The sequence below is a fragment of the Chrysochloris asiatica genome, unplaced genomic scaffold (assembly GCF_000296735.1).
Source record: "Chrysochloris asiatica unplaced genomic scaffold, ChrAsi1.0 scaffold00014, whole genome shotgun sequence".
Taxonomy (NCBI): domain Eukaryota; kingdom Metazoa; phylum Chordata; class Mammalia; order Afrosoricida; family Chrysochloridae; genus Chrysochloris; species Chrysochloris asiatica.
In genome coordinates this window covers 6,271,042-6,285,384 of record NW_006408532.1, presented here as the reverse complement: position 1 = coordinate 6,285,384, position 14,343 = coordinate 6,271,042, and the positions used below count along the sequence as shown (strand labels likewise).

Below are 14,343 nucleotides of genomic sequence, written 5' to 3'. Positions count from 1 at the left end.
GCCATCTTGTTTGTTCCTTGAATTCCTTATTTTTGCAGAGGAGTTAACAGGGCCCAGAGAGGGAGCAGGAGGTTCAAGCAGCTTCTGCAGATGCAGAAGTGGGCTGGCCACTTGGATCTAGGATGATCCTGGGGTCCACTCTGTTGTGGGCAGGCACCCTGGGGCCCTGAGAGACCTTAAAGCTGCTGGCCCACGTTGTTCCCCAAGGTGTGTCCTGCCCAGGTCACACAGTTAGTGTCTAGTGAGCACTTTCTGTGGGCATGAGCTCCTCCCGGCAACTCTAGGAGGGTACTATCTTCACCTCCATTTTGTAGGAGAGTAAACCAAGGCCCAGGAAGCTGGGGAACCTTGGTTGTGGTTAGGCAGTACAGAGATCTTCTCCCCTGCCACAGCTGTTGTAGGTGGGTTGCCCCATTAGCCAGGTGAAAATGTGGGTAAGATGACAACCATCACAATGATGTTTGGCCCTGCAGGGGAGGTGGGCAGGACCTATGGCAGGGAAACTGAAGCCCAGGAGAGCCAGGGCCTAGTCTCCCTGTCCCACCTCCTATTGAATGGATGGAGAAATGAAACCCAGAGGTCTCAGAATCAACTGGGCAGGTTCCAGAATGAACTGATAGCAGAGCCCAAGTACCCTGAGCTGCCCTGCCACTGGCCCAAAGAATCGGCTACCCCTTGCTCCAGGCTGTCAGAGCCCAAGGGTGATGGCGAGCCTAAGGGTGAAGGCCTCCCTCTAGAGGTCTGTGAACAGTCCGCACCACCAAATAGGTATGGGACTGGTTCTGGGCTCCCATCAGCCTCAGCTCCCTGCTGAGTACAGCCTGCTCGTGGAGAAGGATGCATAGCTAGGATGCTCTCCTCGCCCATCATCCTTCGCCTTGCTGGGGAGTCCACAACGCTCCACCCTATCTCTCCTTTGAGGGGCTGCTCCCATTTCCAACCCCTTCCCCAGGCTATCAGAACCCAGTAATCACTCAGGAAGAGCACTCTGGAGATGGATTTATTGAGTTTCCTGCCCTCGAGCTTCATGGGGTGTGTGTGAGAAGGTGCAGAGAGAGGTAGCGGGAGCCAGAGCTTTGAGCAGCACAGGGAAGGGAAGCTGGGGAGGCAGCAGTCCACAGGCTGTCAGATCTGAGCACAGTGCCCCCAGAGCCCAGCATGTGGCCCTGCGTCCTGCTGTGCTCCAACACAGGCCTGCTTTACACATGGCCTGGAGGCTCCCGGGGTTGCAGTGAGCTGCCCATGGTGCCATAGCCGGAGAGTGGAGTCCCTGACCCTAACCCCGGCTGTGAGGGGCTCTGGAACCAGACAACCAGCCCCTCTCTTTGCCCACAGGATTCAGACCTGGAACACCGTACCCTAGGCCCCGGCATGCTTGGAGATCAAGTGGGGGAGCACCCAGCCAGGCTGTGGGGAAAGGAGCCAGGTCAGGGGTATCTGACTGGAGCAGGGGGTGCACTGGATCCTGGGGGTGCTCAGCTGCTGTGGTAGATCCGGAGGCGCTGGGCGATCTCCTGGCGGCACAGTGGGCAGGTACGCAGTGGCTGGCAGCATTGCTGGCAGCAGCAGACATGACCACAGTTGAGGAAGATCATCTGGGCCTGAGGAGAAAAAGCAGAGCGTCTGGGTCTGGACTTCAACTCCTGGGCCGGTGCATTTCAAAGATCTGCGAGTGTGACATTATAATACTGAAAGACCACAGAAGGGGGCTTCAAGAAGTCTGGGATAAGAGGAATGAAAAGGAGTGGAAATTTTCCACGACCTTTTTGAAGTCCCTTTATTGACATACTATGGAGAGTGAAAACTGAATCCCTTTAACAGTCTGGTGTCTGTTTCTCCAGAATTTGTAGAAGAATATATGACATTCTCCTTCCTTCTTTGCTCTCTCCTTTCCTTTCTTGAGTACAATCAGGACCATAGTCTAAGTATCTTCCACCAGCAGCTTTCTCAGCCTCACCACCTGGCTAGGACATTTCCGTGCAACTGTTACGTGGTGTCCTTCTGTCTGGGAGGAGCTCAGCTTATTTAACCAGCCCCAGCTGCTGGGCCAGTTTTCTGTTTTGTGAACTTGTCCAGCCCTACACTCCTGGTAATAAAAGAAGGCTCATTCTAAAAATGACTCAGTCTTAGAGCTCAAAGCCTTACTGAAGCATTGCCTCTCTGTTATCTCTGAGGATATGATTAGGGGTGTGCTCCAGGCTGTTAGGTACAACAGTGTTTATAATATCAAGAAAATGGAAAGCCCGAAAGCAGGGATTTGCTTAAATTTATAACCAACTGTTGCCTCCATCCACATGCCCTGGACACCATTTGCCAGGGGCACTGAGGAGCAGGCTCTCTTTACCACCTCACCAGCTGTGAGAAAGGGTATCAGCAATATAAAACACACAGTCACAGTGCTGTTTGCCACCTCTGCCTCCATTCTTAGGGCAACCCCCCGAGTCTATTAAAGATGAGCGAGAGCAGATTATTCAGAGCAGGCTCAAATGACCCTATTGCACTGAGCAACTCTGCTGCAAAAGACCTTTTCCAAGTGTTAAAGAGCAAAGATGTCACCATGAGGACTAAGATAAGCCTGACCCAAGCCATGGTATTTTCAATCACCTCGTATGCATGCGAAAGTTGGACAGTGAGTAAGGAAGACCATAGTAGGATTGATGCATTTGAATTGTGGTGTTGGAGAAAAATATTGAACTACTAGAAGTACGAACAAAGTACAGCCAGAATGCTCCTTAGAAGTGAGGATTATGAGACTTGCGTCTCAAGTACTTTGGACATATTATCAGGAGGGACTGGTCCCCTGAGAAGGTCATCATGATTTGTCAAGTGGAGAGCCAGTGAAAACAGAGGAAGAACCTCAAGGAGCTGGATCAACACAGTGGCTGTGACAGTGGGCTCAAACAACTCTGAGAAGGGCTGACGAGCAGGCAGTGTTTCGTTCTGCTGTGGGTCACTATGGATACAACAGCAACAAGTAGAGTTGGGTCAGTCATGGAAGGAAGGGGGGCGCTTTTTATTTTGTACATCACTCGCTTGTCTGACTCTTACGATAAGCATTAATGTTATAAAACATTTTTAAAGATGGTTAAAAACAAAACCCAAAAGAGTCTCTACAGGGAAAATCACATTGCTAAGTAAAGAGTCGAGAGATTTTCCCTAATGTATTTATTAAGCAGGGAAAAGTACTTCTTTGAAAAGAACAAAAAGGTCTAGAAAAGAATATTGTTATTGCGAGATGCTGTCGAGTCAGTTCCAACTCACAGTGACCCTGTAAAGGGTTTCTGGGGAGCCACTGATGTGGGTTTGAACCACTGTCCTTGTGGTTAGCAGTCCAGTGTTTATCCTACAGTACCATACCAGGACTACATTGCTCATATTTAGGTCATGGCATTATGGGTCACTTAAAAAATGTCCTGTATTGTTTGCTTTCCTGTATTTTTCAAAATTCCTAACAAACACAATACACTTAACACAACCAGAAAAAGGGTTGGAGACATTGAGGGTCGGGGGGTGGGGAGGTCTGCAGATGATGAGTTTGTGGGTTGACCTGGCCCTGCTGCCCAATAACCTACCTCCTGCTCCAGGCATACGACACATTCCGAGGTCTGCGCCTCCAGCTCTGCAGGAGGAGCTGATGGCCTCACCAACTCAGGTGGCTCCTGGGGGGCAGTGGGGAAGACTGGGGCTCCGAGGGCTTCACCCTTGGGTGGTTCCAGCACATCTGTGGGGACCAGAGAGATAGGCTGACCAGGGTCATCAGATGATTCCCCACCTCTAAGAGCTCCCCATTATGGGTTTACCTGCCCCCGCATGGGAACAGTGAGCTAGAGGGTGAGGGGTACCCTAGTCTGAACATTGGGGGCAGGGCTTTCCGTCCCACATGCCCTCTATCTTCTCTGAGCCTCAGCCTCCCATCTGTAAAATGGGGGTGACCTTTCTTCAATCCTGCCATCTCACAAGACTGCTGGGAAGCTAGCTAGAAGGCAGCCATCAGAAAGCCCCCAAAGAACCAATCCTGTTCCACTGAGTTGATTCTGACTCCTGTGACCCCAAAGGCTGCAGAGTCAGGCTCCATCTCAGGGGTCTCAGTGGCTGCAATTATACAAACGTGAATCACCTAACCAGCCTTTCTCCCATGGTGCTGACTTCAACTGCCAATCTTTGGACCAAAAGTTGACCAACAAACTACCTGCGTGACCCAGTACTTATTAACTGGGGCATGTAGCATCCCCAGGTGCTTCACAGTCACTCTGTAAACAGGGCTCATCACTTCAGAGATGGGGGAGCCATGTGGTGGTGGATCTCCTAACTATGCCCCAGTGCCTCAGAGCCAGCCCAGGGCGCGTACAGGGTCTTTTCCAGCGGGCAGCCCCAACTTGGGGGCTGATAAGAATCCAAAGGAGCAAGGAGAGAACAGTCCTGCTCACCAGGAAAAGCCCCCAAAGCTGACCCCCTCCCTCCCTCCATCCCTCCAACTTCTCCTGCAGAGTACCCCTGTATCCTATGGGGGCACCTGAGCCAGCTCTCAAGTAGGACATCAGAACCAGCCCTAACAAAATGCAGTCTTTTTTATAAATCATGGAGTGTGTGCCACCCACACTCCTGACCCTCTATCCCCAACACTGTTCACTTGATTCATTTACTCTATGGTTTGAATTCTGTAAGTATGTATTATTTCTTATCATACCAAAAACTCCTGAAGATTTTTAAAGCTAACCTTCCCCCTACCCCCACCTTCAATGTAAAGGGGCTGGCTCTCCTGTAAATACTGTAATGTGTGGAGTCCTGGGAGAAAGAATTGTTGGAAGACGACTTTATGAGGAATCCCGTGCCCCTTCCCTGCAGAACCTGAGATACCCCAGTTAGCTGCACTATCAGGAAGCCAAGAGCAGCATCACCCACAGGATGCTCTGCCCTGGAGTGGTTGAACCTGCTTGACTCCAGAGCTGTGTAACAGGGAGCCAGGAGGGCTCTCCACAGCTGCAGAGCCTTCCCCTTTCCCATTTGTCAAATAGATTCACTAGTCCTTAGCCCTGTGCCTTTAGGACTGGCAAGGGGTTGGAAGTGGCCTTCAAGACTTGTCCTGAAACAAGCATGTGACTGTCCCCAACCATAGCACACACACAAGGTTGGGCCTGTGCTTAAGAGTGAATCTGGTGTTGGTACCTGGTTGGATCCTGGTCGTGTCTAGCAGCTCCTGGACTCTCCGTAGGATCTCGTGCTGTAGGCCAACTTCCGATATGCCCACCTGTGGTAGTCCAAGGAAGAGCAGGTCATGGCCTGCCTGGGTGGGTCCTGCTATGCAGCACAGTCCACCAGAAATGAGCCCGGGTCCACAGGCCTGCCTCACTCCTGGCTTCTCAGCTCTGGTACCTTTGGTTGGAAACAGAGGCCTGCTGGGGTCCGGTAGGGGTCCAGGGTCAACATGAGGCAACGCAACTGTAGCTGTGACCTCAGGTCTGGCTCAGCAATCAATGTGGAAAGACACTGAGGCGTCAAAGTAAAATGAACACTAGGAACAGCTCGAGTTCAGCGAGTTTCCCTGCACCAACAGTTTGGTCTGTGTGGCCTCACGTCATGTTACCCACTACAAGAAGTTCACACTGCCGTTAGAGAGAGACACCATCTGAGGCCTTGTCACTGAGGTGAAGCACCACCTGCATCACGTGTGTGTGTTGGGGGGTGGGCGGGGGTGGTCTGGAGCCAGCAGTGCCCAGACCCTGGTGGGGCACAGATGGGAGTTCTGGTGATCTGGAAGCAGATCTTGGCTCTGGGTCACCATGAACTTCATGTAAAGCAAGACCACCCTTGGCCAGACACTGACACACAACTGTGTACTTGCCTCTTCCAACCTCTTTCTGAGGGGTTGCTGCTTCTCACCTTGGCCAGGTCCCTGGGGCTCATCTGGCTCAACATGTGCAGCGATATGCGGTGGTGGGCGAAGATGGGCAGGTAGTGCTCAGCTGAAAGCTCCACCAGGAGGGAAACCAGCTGGCGCTCCATGCCTTCTTCCTGTAAGACGGACCCGAGAAGAAACCCAGTATATGCGGCAGGAAACAGAGGGCTTAACGAGTAGATTAATAAAGCGGTGCGTGTAAGCACGCAGGGCTACGTACACAGGAGGGCACTGTTGCTCTAGCTGCAAACTCAAAATGGCAGATAAGTTAAATGTCCACCAAGAGGAGCTGGTTAAGTAAATATGGGTTCAACCCTATATCCCACAGACTGTGTCTGAAAATAATGATACGGGTCTACACATACAGACCTGGAGAAATATTTAACAATTGGTCAGAGAAAAAAAGCTGCCAAAATTATTTGTATAGAATGATTGTTTTTATCAAAAACATTTTTTAAAATGTGTATTTGAGAGAGAGAGAGAGTAGGGGGTTGGGAAATGCCCTTTCTCACATCAGTGCCCACCAGGGCCTAGCACAGAACCCAGAACCCAGAACCCTGGAGCACCAACAAGATGAACTGAATTCAATGAAACTGGAGAGATTAGTAAGTAGCCATAGCTGGGGACACTGGGACACACCAGGGAAGAGGCTCTACAGACCCCGCTTGGGCAGACACCACCATGCTTACTTGCAGCTTCAAGGACAAGGGTTTCTGGTTCAAAAGCCGTTGATACTGAATCAGCCAGTAATTTTCCTGCCTGGTTTCGCTTTTGGCTTCTAACTCCGTCTGCCAGGAGAGAAGCAGGTGATGCTAGTTACAACTTGGAAGATAAAAGTGACAGTGATACTGAAGATGTGAACTGTCCTCCTTAGAGGGTGGGGCGAGCACCCAGGATTTTATAAAAGAATTCTGCTAACCATCCATTAAGTGGTTACAAATTGGGCTAGTAACTTCAAAGCCAGCATTTCGGAACTACCAGATGTTCTACAGGAAAAAAATGAGGCTTTCTGCTCCTGTAAAGATTTATAGCTTTGGAAACCCTGTACAGGGTCACTATTAGTTTGACCAGACTCCACCGGCACACCACCACCACCCATTGCATAACCACTAAACCCTGATGTGAGAACAGCAGGATGCATGTCACTCTCCATTTTACTAAGAAGGAGCTCCAGAAAAGGAAACTGCCATATCCAAGGTTAACTACCTGGCTAGGAGGAGGACTGAATGGGGGCTTCTCAGCACCACTCTGTATGCCACTAACTCTAAGAGAGAGGCCTCCTTGTTGACTTGTGGGAAAGCAAAACAGTTTGCTGCTGTCTCTCCAAGAGCTGGGCCACTCTATCCCATAAAGGAGCCCTAGTGGTGCAGTGGACTAAGTGTTGACCAGGAGGTCAGCAGTTCAAACCCACTAGCCACCCCACAAAAGCAATGTGATGTGAGATTATCTACTTCCATAAAGAAGTCCACAGCCTCAGAACCCCACAGAGCAGTTCTGTGGGGTTGCCATGAGTTGGAATTGCCTCCACAGCAGTGGGTGTAATAAATATTCCAGGGAGCTCCGGAAAGCAGAGAAACAGGGTTTTCAGGACACCTCAGCTTCTGGCAGGGGCTTCACTGTGCTCACAAAGCCGGAGAACTATAAAAAGGGTTGAAGAGGATTCGTTCATGCGTCTATTTACATATTCACTCACTAGACATCTGTTTGTCAGGTGCTGCTCTGGGCCAGGCACCATCCCAGGTGCTGGGGAAAAAGCGGTGAACAAATGGCACAATGACGACAGCAGCTAACCCTTTCCTAGAGCTTTGTGCCAGACTCTGTGCCAGACTATTAGATATGTTGTTTTACTTAACTCTCACAACTTTAGGAAGTAGAGGAAACTCAGGCTCAGGATGTTTAGTAACTTGCCCAAAGACAAAAAGCTGGCCAGTGTTGGGCCAGCATTCAGGCTCAGGTCTTTCTGGCCCCAGAGCCTCTGCTCTGAACCCATTCCAGGTCTGCAGCCACACCTCATGGGATGATATGATGAGGGGAGCGGAACTTTACCTGCAACTTCCTGAGTCCCCTTCAGGGCCATGCTGCCCTTTGGTGGTCTCTCTTGGACCTTGCCAAGCAGGCTCTCCTCTTCCTGTTGTGGTTTCCCTTCTCTGCTGGTGCCTGTACCTAACTGGTGACGTCTGCTGAACAGGGCACCCTGCCCAAGAGGATGTGTGAGGGTAGCAGGAGAGGGCATCAGCTGTTACTGTACAGTTCTAGGGCACCACTCACACATTAAGACAACTGGTTGGAAGATGGTAGTGAGTGAGGAATGTTGGGGAGCAGGAAAGTACTCCAACCTGCCACACCTCAGGGGGCTCTGCTACCCTGACAATGACCCAGAGTCAGCCCCACGTGGGCAAGGACACCCTCCATCAACTGCCATCAAAAACGTATCAAATACAGAGGGTTCCCTGAGACGGTCATCCTGAGATATTCTATAAACCCTGGATGTACGAGCTCATCCCCCTCTGAAGGCAATTTTTAGCTAAATAACTGACTCATAAAATGCAAGTAACCAATGGCGCTGAACAGTATGTACGTTGTTGATGCCTTACATGCTGCCATCCCGTCAGTTCTGACTCACTGATTCACACAGCAGATGGGACACTGGCCGGTCCTTCGTTATCCTCATGATTGTTGCTCTGTGAGAGCCCACTGGTGGAGCCATTGTGCCAATCATCTCTTAGGAATCTTTTTAGTTTACCCTCTATTTTGCCAAGCATTATGTCTTTCTGCAGGGTTTGATCCCTCCTGACAACATGTTCAAAACACGTGAGATGGAGTCTCACCATCCTGTCTTGTACGGAGCATTCTGGCTGTACTTCTTCCAAACCAGCGTTGTTCATTCTCCATAGCAGACCATAGCATTTTAGTATTCTTTGCCATCACCATAATTCAAATGCAAAATTCTTCTGTGGTCCTTCTTTCTAGTCTTCGTCTGGAAGCTCAACTGAAACCTGTCTACCATGGGCGACTCAGCTGGTATTTGCAAATATCGATAGCATAGCCTCCAGCACACAGCAACACACAAGCCACCACAGTCCAACACACTGACAGATGAGTGGTGAGCAATAATAGTAGTAACTGTTAGATGGGAACCTAATTTGCTGTGTAAACTTTCATTGATTACACAATGAAATATTTGAAAAAACAAATGTATCAAACAGCCTCTGGTTCGGGAAAGCAAAGCCATGTGTGATGCTGAACACCAAAGGTGAACACGTACCAGGATCTCCCGGAGTTCCTCCTCTCGTTGCTTCTTCTCTTTGAGCAGCTGCTGGAGCAGGGAGCTGAGGGCCCAGCGCTGCTCCTCAATCATCTCCTGCAAACACAGACCACACCCGGTGGCTGCTGTCAGCTCACAGCACCATGCACCCACGAGTCCCCACTATGAGGTGGCGCAGTCTGAGTGGTCCCCACTGACCAAATGCTGGCCACTAGCTCCAGCTGACAGCTTTGGCCCACAGTTGTTAAGTGCCGTCAACTTGGTTCTGACTCACAGCAACCTTGTATAGGGTTTCCAAGTAGCGGCTGGTGGGTCTGAACTGCTAACCTTGCAGTGAGCAGTCCTCTCCCCATGGTCTCTAGGCTGAGAGCTGAAGGCCAAAGCCAAGGGGGCCTTCTGCTCTGGCAGCCCCTCCCCACCTTTTTCTAAGCCTGCATCTCCCTTCCAAGGGGCTAAGGGCAGAAAAGAGGTCCTAATGTATGATGTCAGTGGAGTGGTGAGAAACATGAAACAAAAGAAATGACAAGCCCCAGGTCATGATCCCAGTCCCACTGACTACACAGCACAGGGCAGGAACATGGCACGGGTTCAGTGTGCAGCCCACATAAACCAAGAAGGCTCTATGCAAACGAGGCACATGCAAGCCAGAGCTGAATCCTCTAGGTCTCCGTTGTGGCTATGGTCCACATAGCTCTTGCTACTGAACATGGACCCTGGAAGAGCCCACAGAGGCTGTGAAAATAGGAGGCTGGAGCCTATTTTCTCTCCTATAACAGGCAGGAGACCAGGGCCCTGCACAGTGGCTACATCTTTTCCTTCCTCTCTGAAGACGACATCGAAGCTCACAAAGGGCTTTCCCATTTGCTAGCTCACTGCCCACCCCACGAAAGTCTGATGAGACAGGTTGGGCCCGATGGCCACGTCTATTTTATAGACGGGGGAAATGGAGGCCCAGAGATGGGAAGTGGCTTGTCCAAGATCACACAGCACATCCATGGCAGACTTGAGGTCAGGACTCCAGACTCCACTCAGAACAAACGCAGGGTCAGAGATAGAAGGCTTTGTGGAATCGAGTATACGTCCTCACACACTGTCTGACCCTCTTTGCTGTATTCTGGCCGAGGTCTAGAAAAAGGGCTATCTCTCCTCCCCCACCCACCAAGGTCATTGGGACAACCTTGGGTCCCAGATGCCCAGTTCTGCCTTCATGTCTGAGCAGAACACCCAGTCTGGAGCTCACAAAGCAGCTTGCAGTAATGACAAAGTAACAGCAGGACTTTTCCCCAGACATCCTTGGGACCCCAGGAAAGCTCCTTCCTCAGAGGATGTAAGCCCATGAGTGGAGCCAGCACCCAGAAGCATGGTTTAAGAGGCGGGGAGAGCTCAGCCAGCGACCCAGCTCCAAAACAAAGAAAATGCAGAGATGGAGATGTTGGCCTGGGGAGCCTTGGCAATGAAACCCTCCTTCCTCTGACCCTCCTGCCCAGCAACAGGCTGGCCTGACCCTAACCTGGGCCTGGCTGGGCTCTGGCCCCATGCTTGCTCCCATCAGTCCCTGTGACTGGAGGAGTCCTCCAGTGTCATGGTTACATAGGAGACCTGCCCTTGCTCTGCTGGCGAAGCTAACTGAGCAGCTGCTGAAGGGTGCCAGGGGACTTCCATCAAGTGAGGGGTGAAGGGAGGCCAGGGCATGCCAGGGAGCCCTACATACCTGTAGTGCCTCTGTGTCCAAGGATTTCCTCTTTAACTCCAGCTGAGTCAGCTGCAATAACTCAGTTTCTATTAACTTAATCTAAACAGAAGATGAGACACGGGTTTTTTTATTCACATCAACCATGGTTCAGTGTATGCTGCTGCTGTTCTGCTGGCCAAATGGGGTCTGCAGAAACCTTTCTGAGGGAGGCTCTGGAATGCTGGGAACCTGCCTAGCTCAGGAACCTCACTAATGGGTTTCAACAAAGAATTAGTTACTTCAGGGCTCTGTAGGTCTTGGGGGCATGGACCAGGCAGTTTGGGTCAACAAGGTGGACCAAGAATCTAGCCTCGGTCTACTGCAGAGTGGCTTTGTGGAACATATTTGGGAGTCTCCTTTAAGATTTAGGTCAGAGGAAAGAACAGACATGCAGTGATCATGGTCTCTTACAGATCAGAACTTCTAGTGTCTTCTGCAAAGCTGTCACCGGGGAGTTAGAGCAGGGAGAGTCATGGAAGTTACTAGGCAGCAGCAGCAGCAGCTCCTATTGACTGAGCAGCCCCTGTGTGTCAGGTCCAGACTACAGACTTTATGGCATCATTTCAACTTCTCTGACTGTTAGGAGGTCTTATTGTCTCCATTTTACAGACAAGAAAACTAAGGCTCAGAGAAGGGAGGCAGCTTGCCCAAGCACACAGAGCTGGTGAGCAGTGAACTCTTCTTCCTCTGGGATGACGGCAACAGCTGGTTTGGCAGGTCAAACTGACCCACGGTAGGAATGCCTAGGGTTGGCTGTGTGCCCTCGGGGTGGTCAGACCCTGCTGTCCTTGACTTTCTACCCCGCCTATGAACCTTGTCCTTATGTTCCTAGGACCCATCAGCCCTAGGTCAGAGGAATGAGCTTCATGTCCGGCAATGGGGGATTGAAATTAAACAGGGAAATTAAAAAGGTAAGTTGGTTTGAGTCAAAAAAGAACAGAACAGAAAGAAAAAAAAAAACATGCGAAAATGTGAAATTCAAAGTGTGCTGAATATGATGTGAAGAGCGTTCCCATAACCTGAAAGCTCACAACATCTCTAACCCCATGCCCGCCAGGCTGTCCCCTCGGGGGCTGTGTCTGCGCTGACGCTACTCACTCTCACCAGCACATTGAGACAGGCCACAGCCCCACCTAACAGAGGTGGGCACTGAGGTGAGGGTCGGCAGAGCTTGCCCAAGGCTACCTGCAAGTCAGCAGCAGATCCTGGTCACTCCTCAGCAGACACTGGGGCCAGTAGAGGCTCAGGGCACTTCCCTACTCACACAGGTGGGAAATCCAATTTGTCCCAGAGACCCCTGAAATCTGTCCCTCAGTCTGAGCTGATGGGGGTCTGCGCCTGCTGCTTTCCATCATGGAGGTAGTCCTGCTTGGGTGTGGTCTGGATAGAGCCTGCCCAGGCAGTGGAGAAGGAGCAGTAGTGCTGTCCTCCCCTCAGCCCTGGGCATCATGGGTAACAGCAAGAATAGGCCGCATGTGCCCTGAGATAGGGGCACTTAAGGTACCATCTCAAGGCACCCACCCAACAACCATCTGACACAAGTTCTATGAATTGTCCCCACTTTACAGATGAGGAAAGTGAGTGTCCAGGAAGTGAGATTTCTTGCTGAGCTAATGAGTGAACAAGACAGGAGGCAATCCTTAACTGCCCCTTGCTTTTCTCTGAAAGCTCCCAGCACTCACCTGGTTCCTGATCTGCCGATGCATCCGGTCTTTCTTTACCTGGAGAGCCTCAAACGCAGCCTTCTGCATTGTGCTCTGCAATAGAGATCAGAGACTAGTCAGCAGAGGCCGCTGCAACCCAGTGGGCTCCCATCCAGCAGGAAAAGCCAAATCTGCAAAAAAAAAAAGTACCTTAATGTATGCTACTCTGTTCCTTCCAGAAAGAGAGATAAAGCACTTTTTAGCTCATTTGTTTTAAACCTAAAGAATAGTACTTAACAGCTTACTCAGTGTCCTTCACACACTGCCCACTGATCGTCCACCATGACCCTGTGTGCAGACACAGAATGAGAGGCTCAGGGAAAAGTCTGACTGGCTCCAATATACAAGGCAGCTCCGGAGGCTCACTAAGAACCACAGTGTGTCGCCCTCGCCAAGAAGGAGAGGGCCTTCCTCAGACAACTCCAACAAATACTACTTTGGGACAAAAATGAGTGGAGTCGGGGAACAGAGGGAAAGATGGGCAGAGTGGTGAAGACATGAAAGACAGGCAAAGGCAGCTGGAGGGAGAGAGGGGTGAGGAGGAGAGATCTGAGGGTGCAAGAAAGAGACACTGCCAGGGGAGAATTGGACAACAGGGAAAAACAAACCCAACCCAACCCATGGTCACTGAATCGATTCTACCTCAGAGACCCTATAGAGCAGAGCAGAACGGCCTCACAGTGTTTTCAAAGCTGTTCATCTTTATGGCAGCAGACTGCCACATCTTTCTCCCATGGAGTAGCTGGTGGGTTTGAAACACTGACCTTTTGGTTAGCAGTCAAGTGCTTTAACTATTGTGCCAGCAGGGTTCCTAATATGGACAAAGGTTAGGGGAAATAATAGGGAGCCCTTGGTTGTTAAGAACTTTCTCCAAGCACGTATGACGGGCAAGCCAAAGTAGAAGAGAGACAGAGAAAGGCATTGGGTTTGGAGGTGAGAAAAAGTCAAAGGTCCCACTGTGCTGTTCCTGTGAGCCTGACATCAGTGGTGTGACCCCAACGACTCCTGCTTCCTGAAGTCCTCAGAGCAGAACCCTTCAGGAGTGGGTGGGGAGCTCTTAGCAAGATTCTCAGCAACCAGAAACCAACTCACTGCCCCACATGCAGTCATCAAGCCGTGGGCCTTATGCTATCCAGGGCAGGGCTCCGTGCAGAGTGCCAACGCTCTGCATGGGCTCCCTCCTGCGCCCCTGCCTCAGGCCCTGGGCAAACGCTAACCTGCTGCAGGATCTGGCTGATGGCTTTATTCTGGTCCATCTGCTGCCATGACAGAATCTGCTGGAACCGCTCATCCATTTCGGCCATGCTACCAAAAGAAAGCATATTCATTAATTCTGTGAACATTTCCTGAGAACCTACTAGGCGCCAGAGCCCTTGGAGGAGATCAACATAGGTCATTCCTTCACTCAACAATATTTAGGGAGCATTTGCTAGGGACCAGGCCCCAGGCTGGGCAGAGACATGGAGTGTCTCCAGATCCCATGGCCCTGGAGATAAAGGAACTACAAGTCTGTGAGTCTACGGAGCAGGCTCAGAGAGTCTCTCAGCTTCCCTCTACCACGCCTTGACAACCCCCCCCCCCACACACACACACACACTCTATAGACAAGGTCATAACTTCTCAGGTGAGCAGCTCAGACGACGAGAAAGCTGTTTTCTCTGGCACTAAGTAAGGTCTCTACCTGCAGTCCGGCCATGGTAGAGCTTTCTCTCAGTCTCACCAGAACAAGTCTCATGTTTTAGCACAA

General features: G+C 50.9%; 1 protein-coding gene across 1 annotated transcript in view; it reads right to left on the bottom strand.

The window, feature by feature from the left end:
* Positions 1–1,475: 1,475 nt before the first annotated feature.
* LRSAM1 (leucine rich repeat and sterile alpha motif containing 1) overlaps positions 1,476–14,343 on the bottom strand; it is a 45,359-nt gene continuing 32,491 nt past the window's right edge. The window contains exons 17-25 of the mRNA XM_006834788.1: positions 13,814–13,901; positions 12,576–12,650; positions 10,873–10,953; positions 9,162–9,257; positions 6,586–6,684; positions 5,881–6,012; positions 5,167–5,248; positions 3,573–3,721; positions 1,476–1,601 (exon numbers count right to left, since the gene is read on the bottom strand). Of these exons, the coding sequence (XP_006834851.1) occupies positions 1,476–1,601; positions 3,573–3,721; positions 5,167–5,248; positions 5,881–6,012; positions 6,586–6,684; positions 9,162–9,257; positions 10,873–10,953; positions 12,576–12,650; positions 13,814–13,901 (928 nt within the window). The remainder of the gene's footprint in view (positions 1,602–3,572; positions 3,722–5,166; positions 5,249–5,880; positions 6,013–6,585; positions 6,685–9,161; positions 9,258–10,872; positions 10,954–12,575; positions 12,651–13,813; positions 13,902–14,343) is intronic.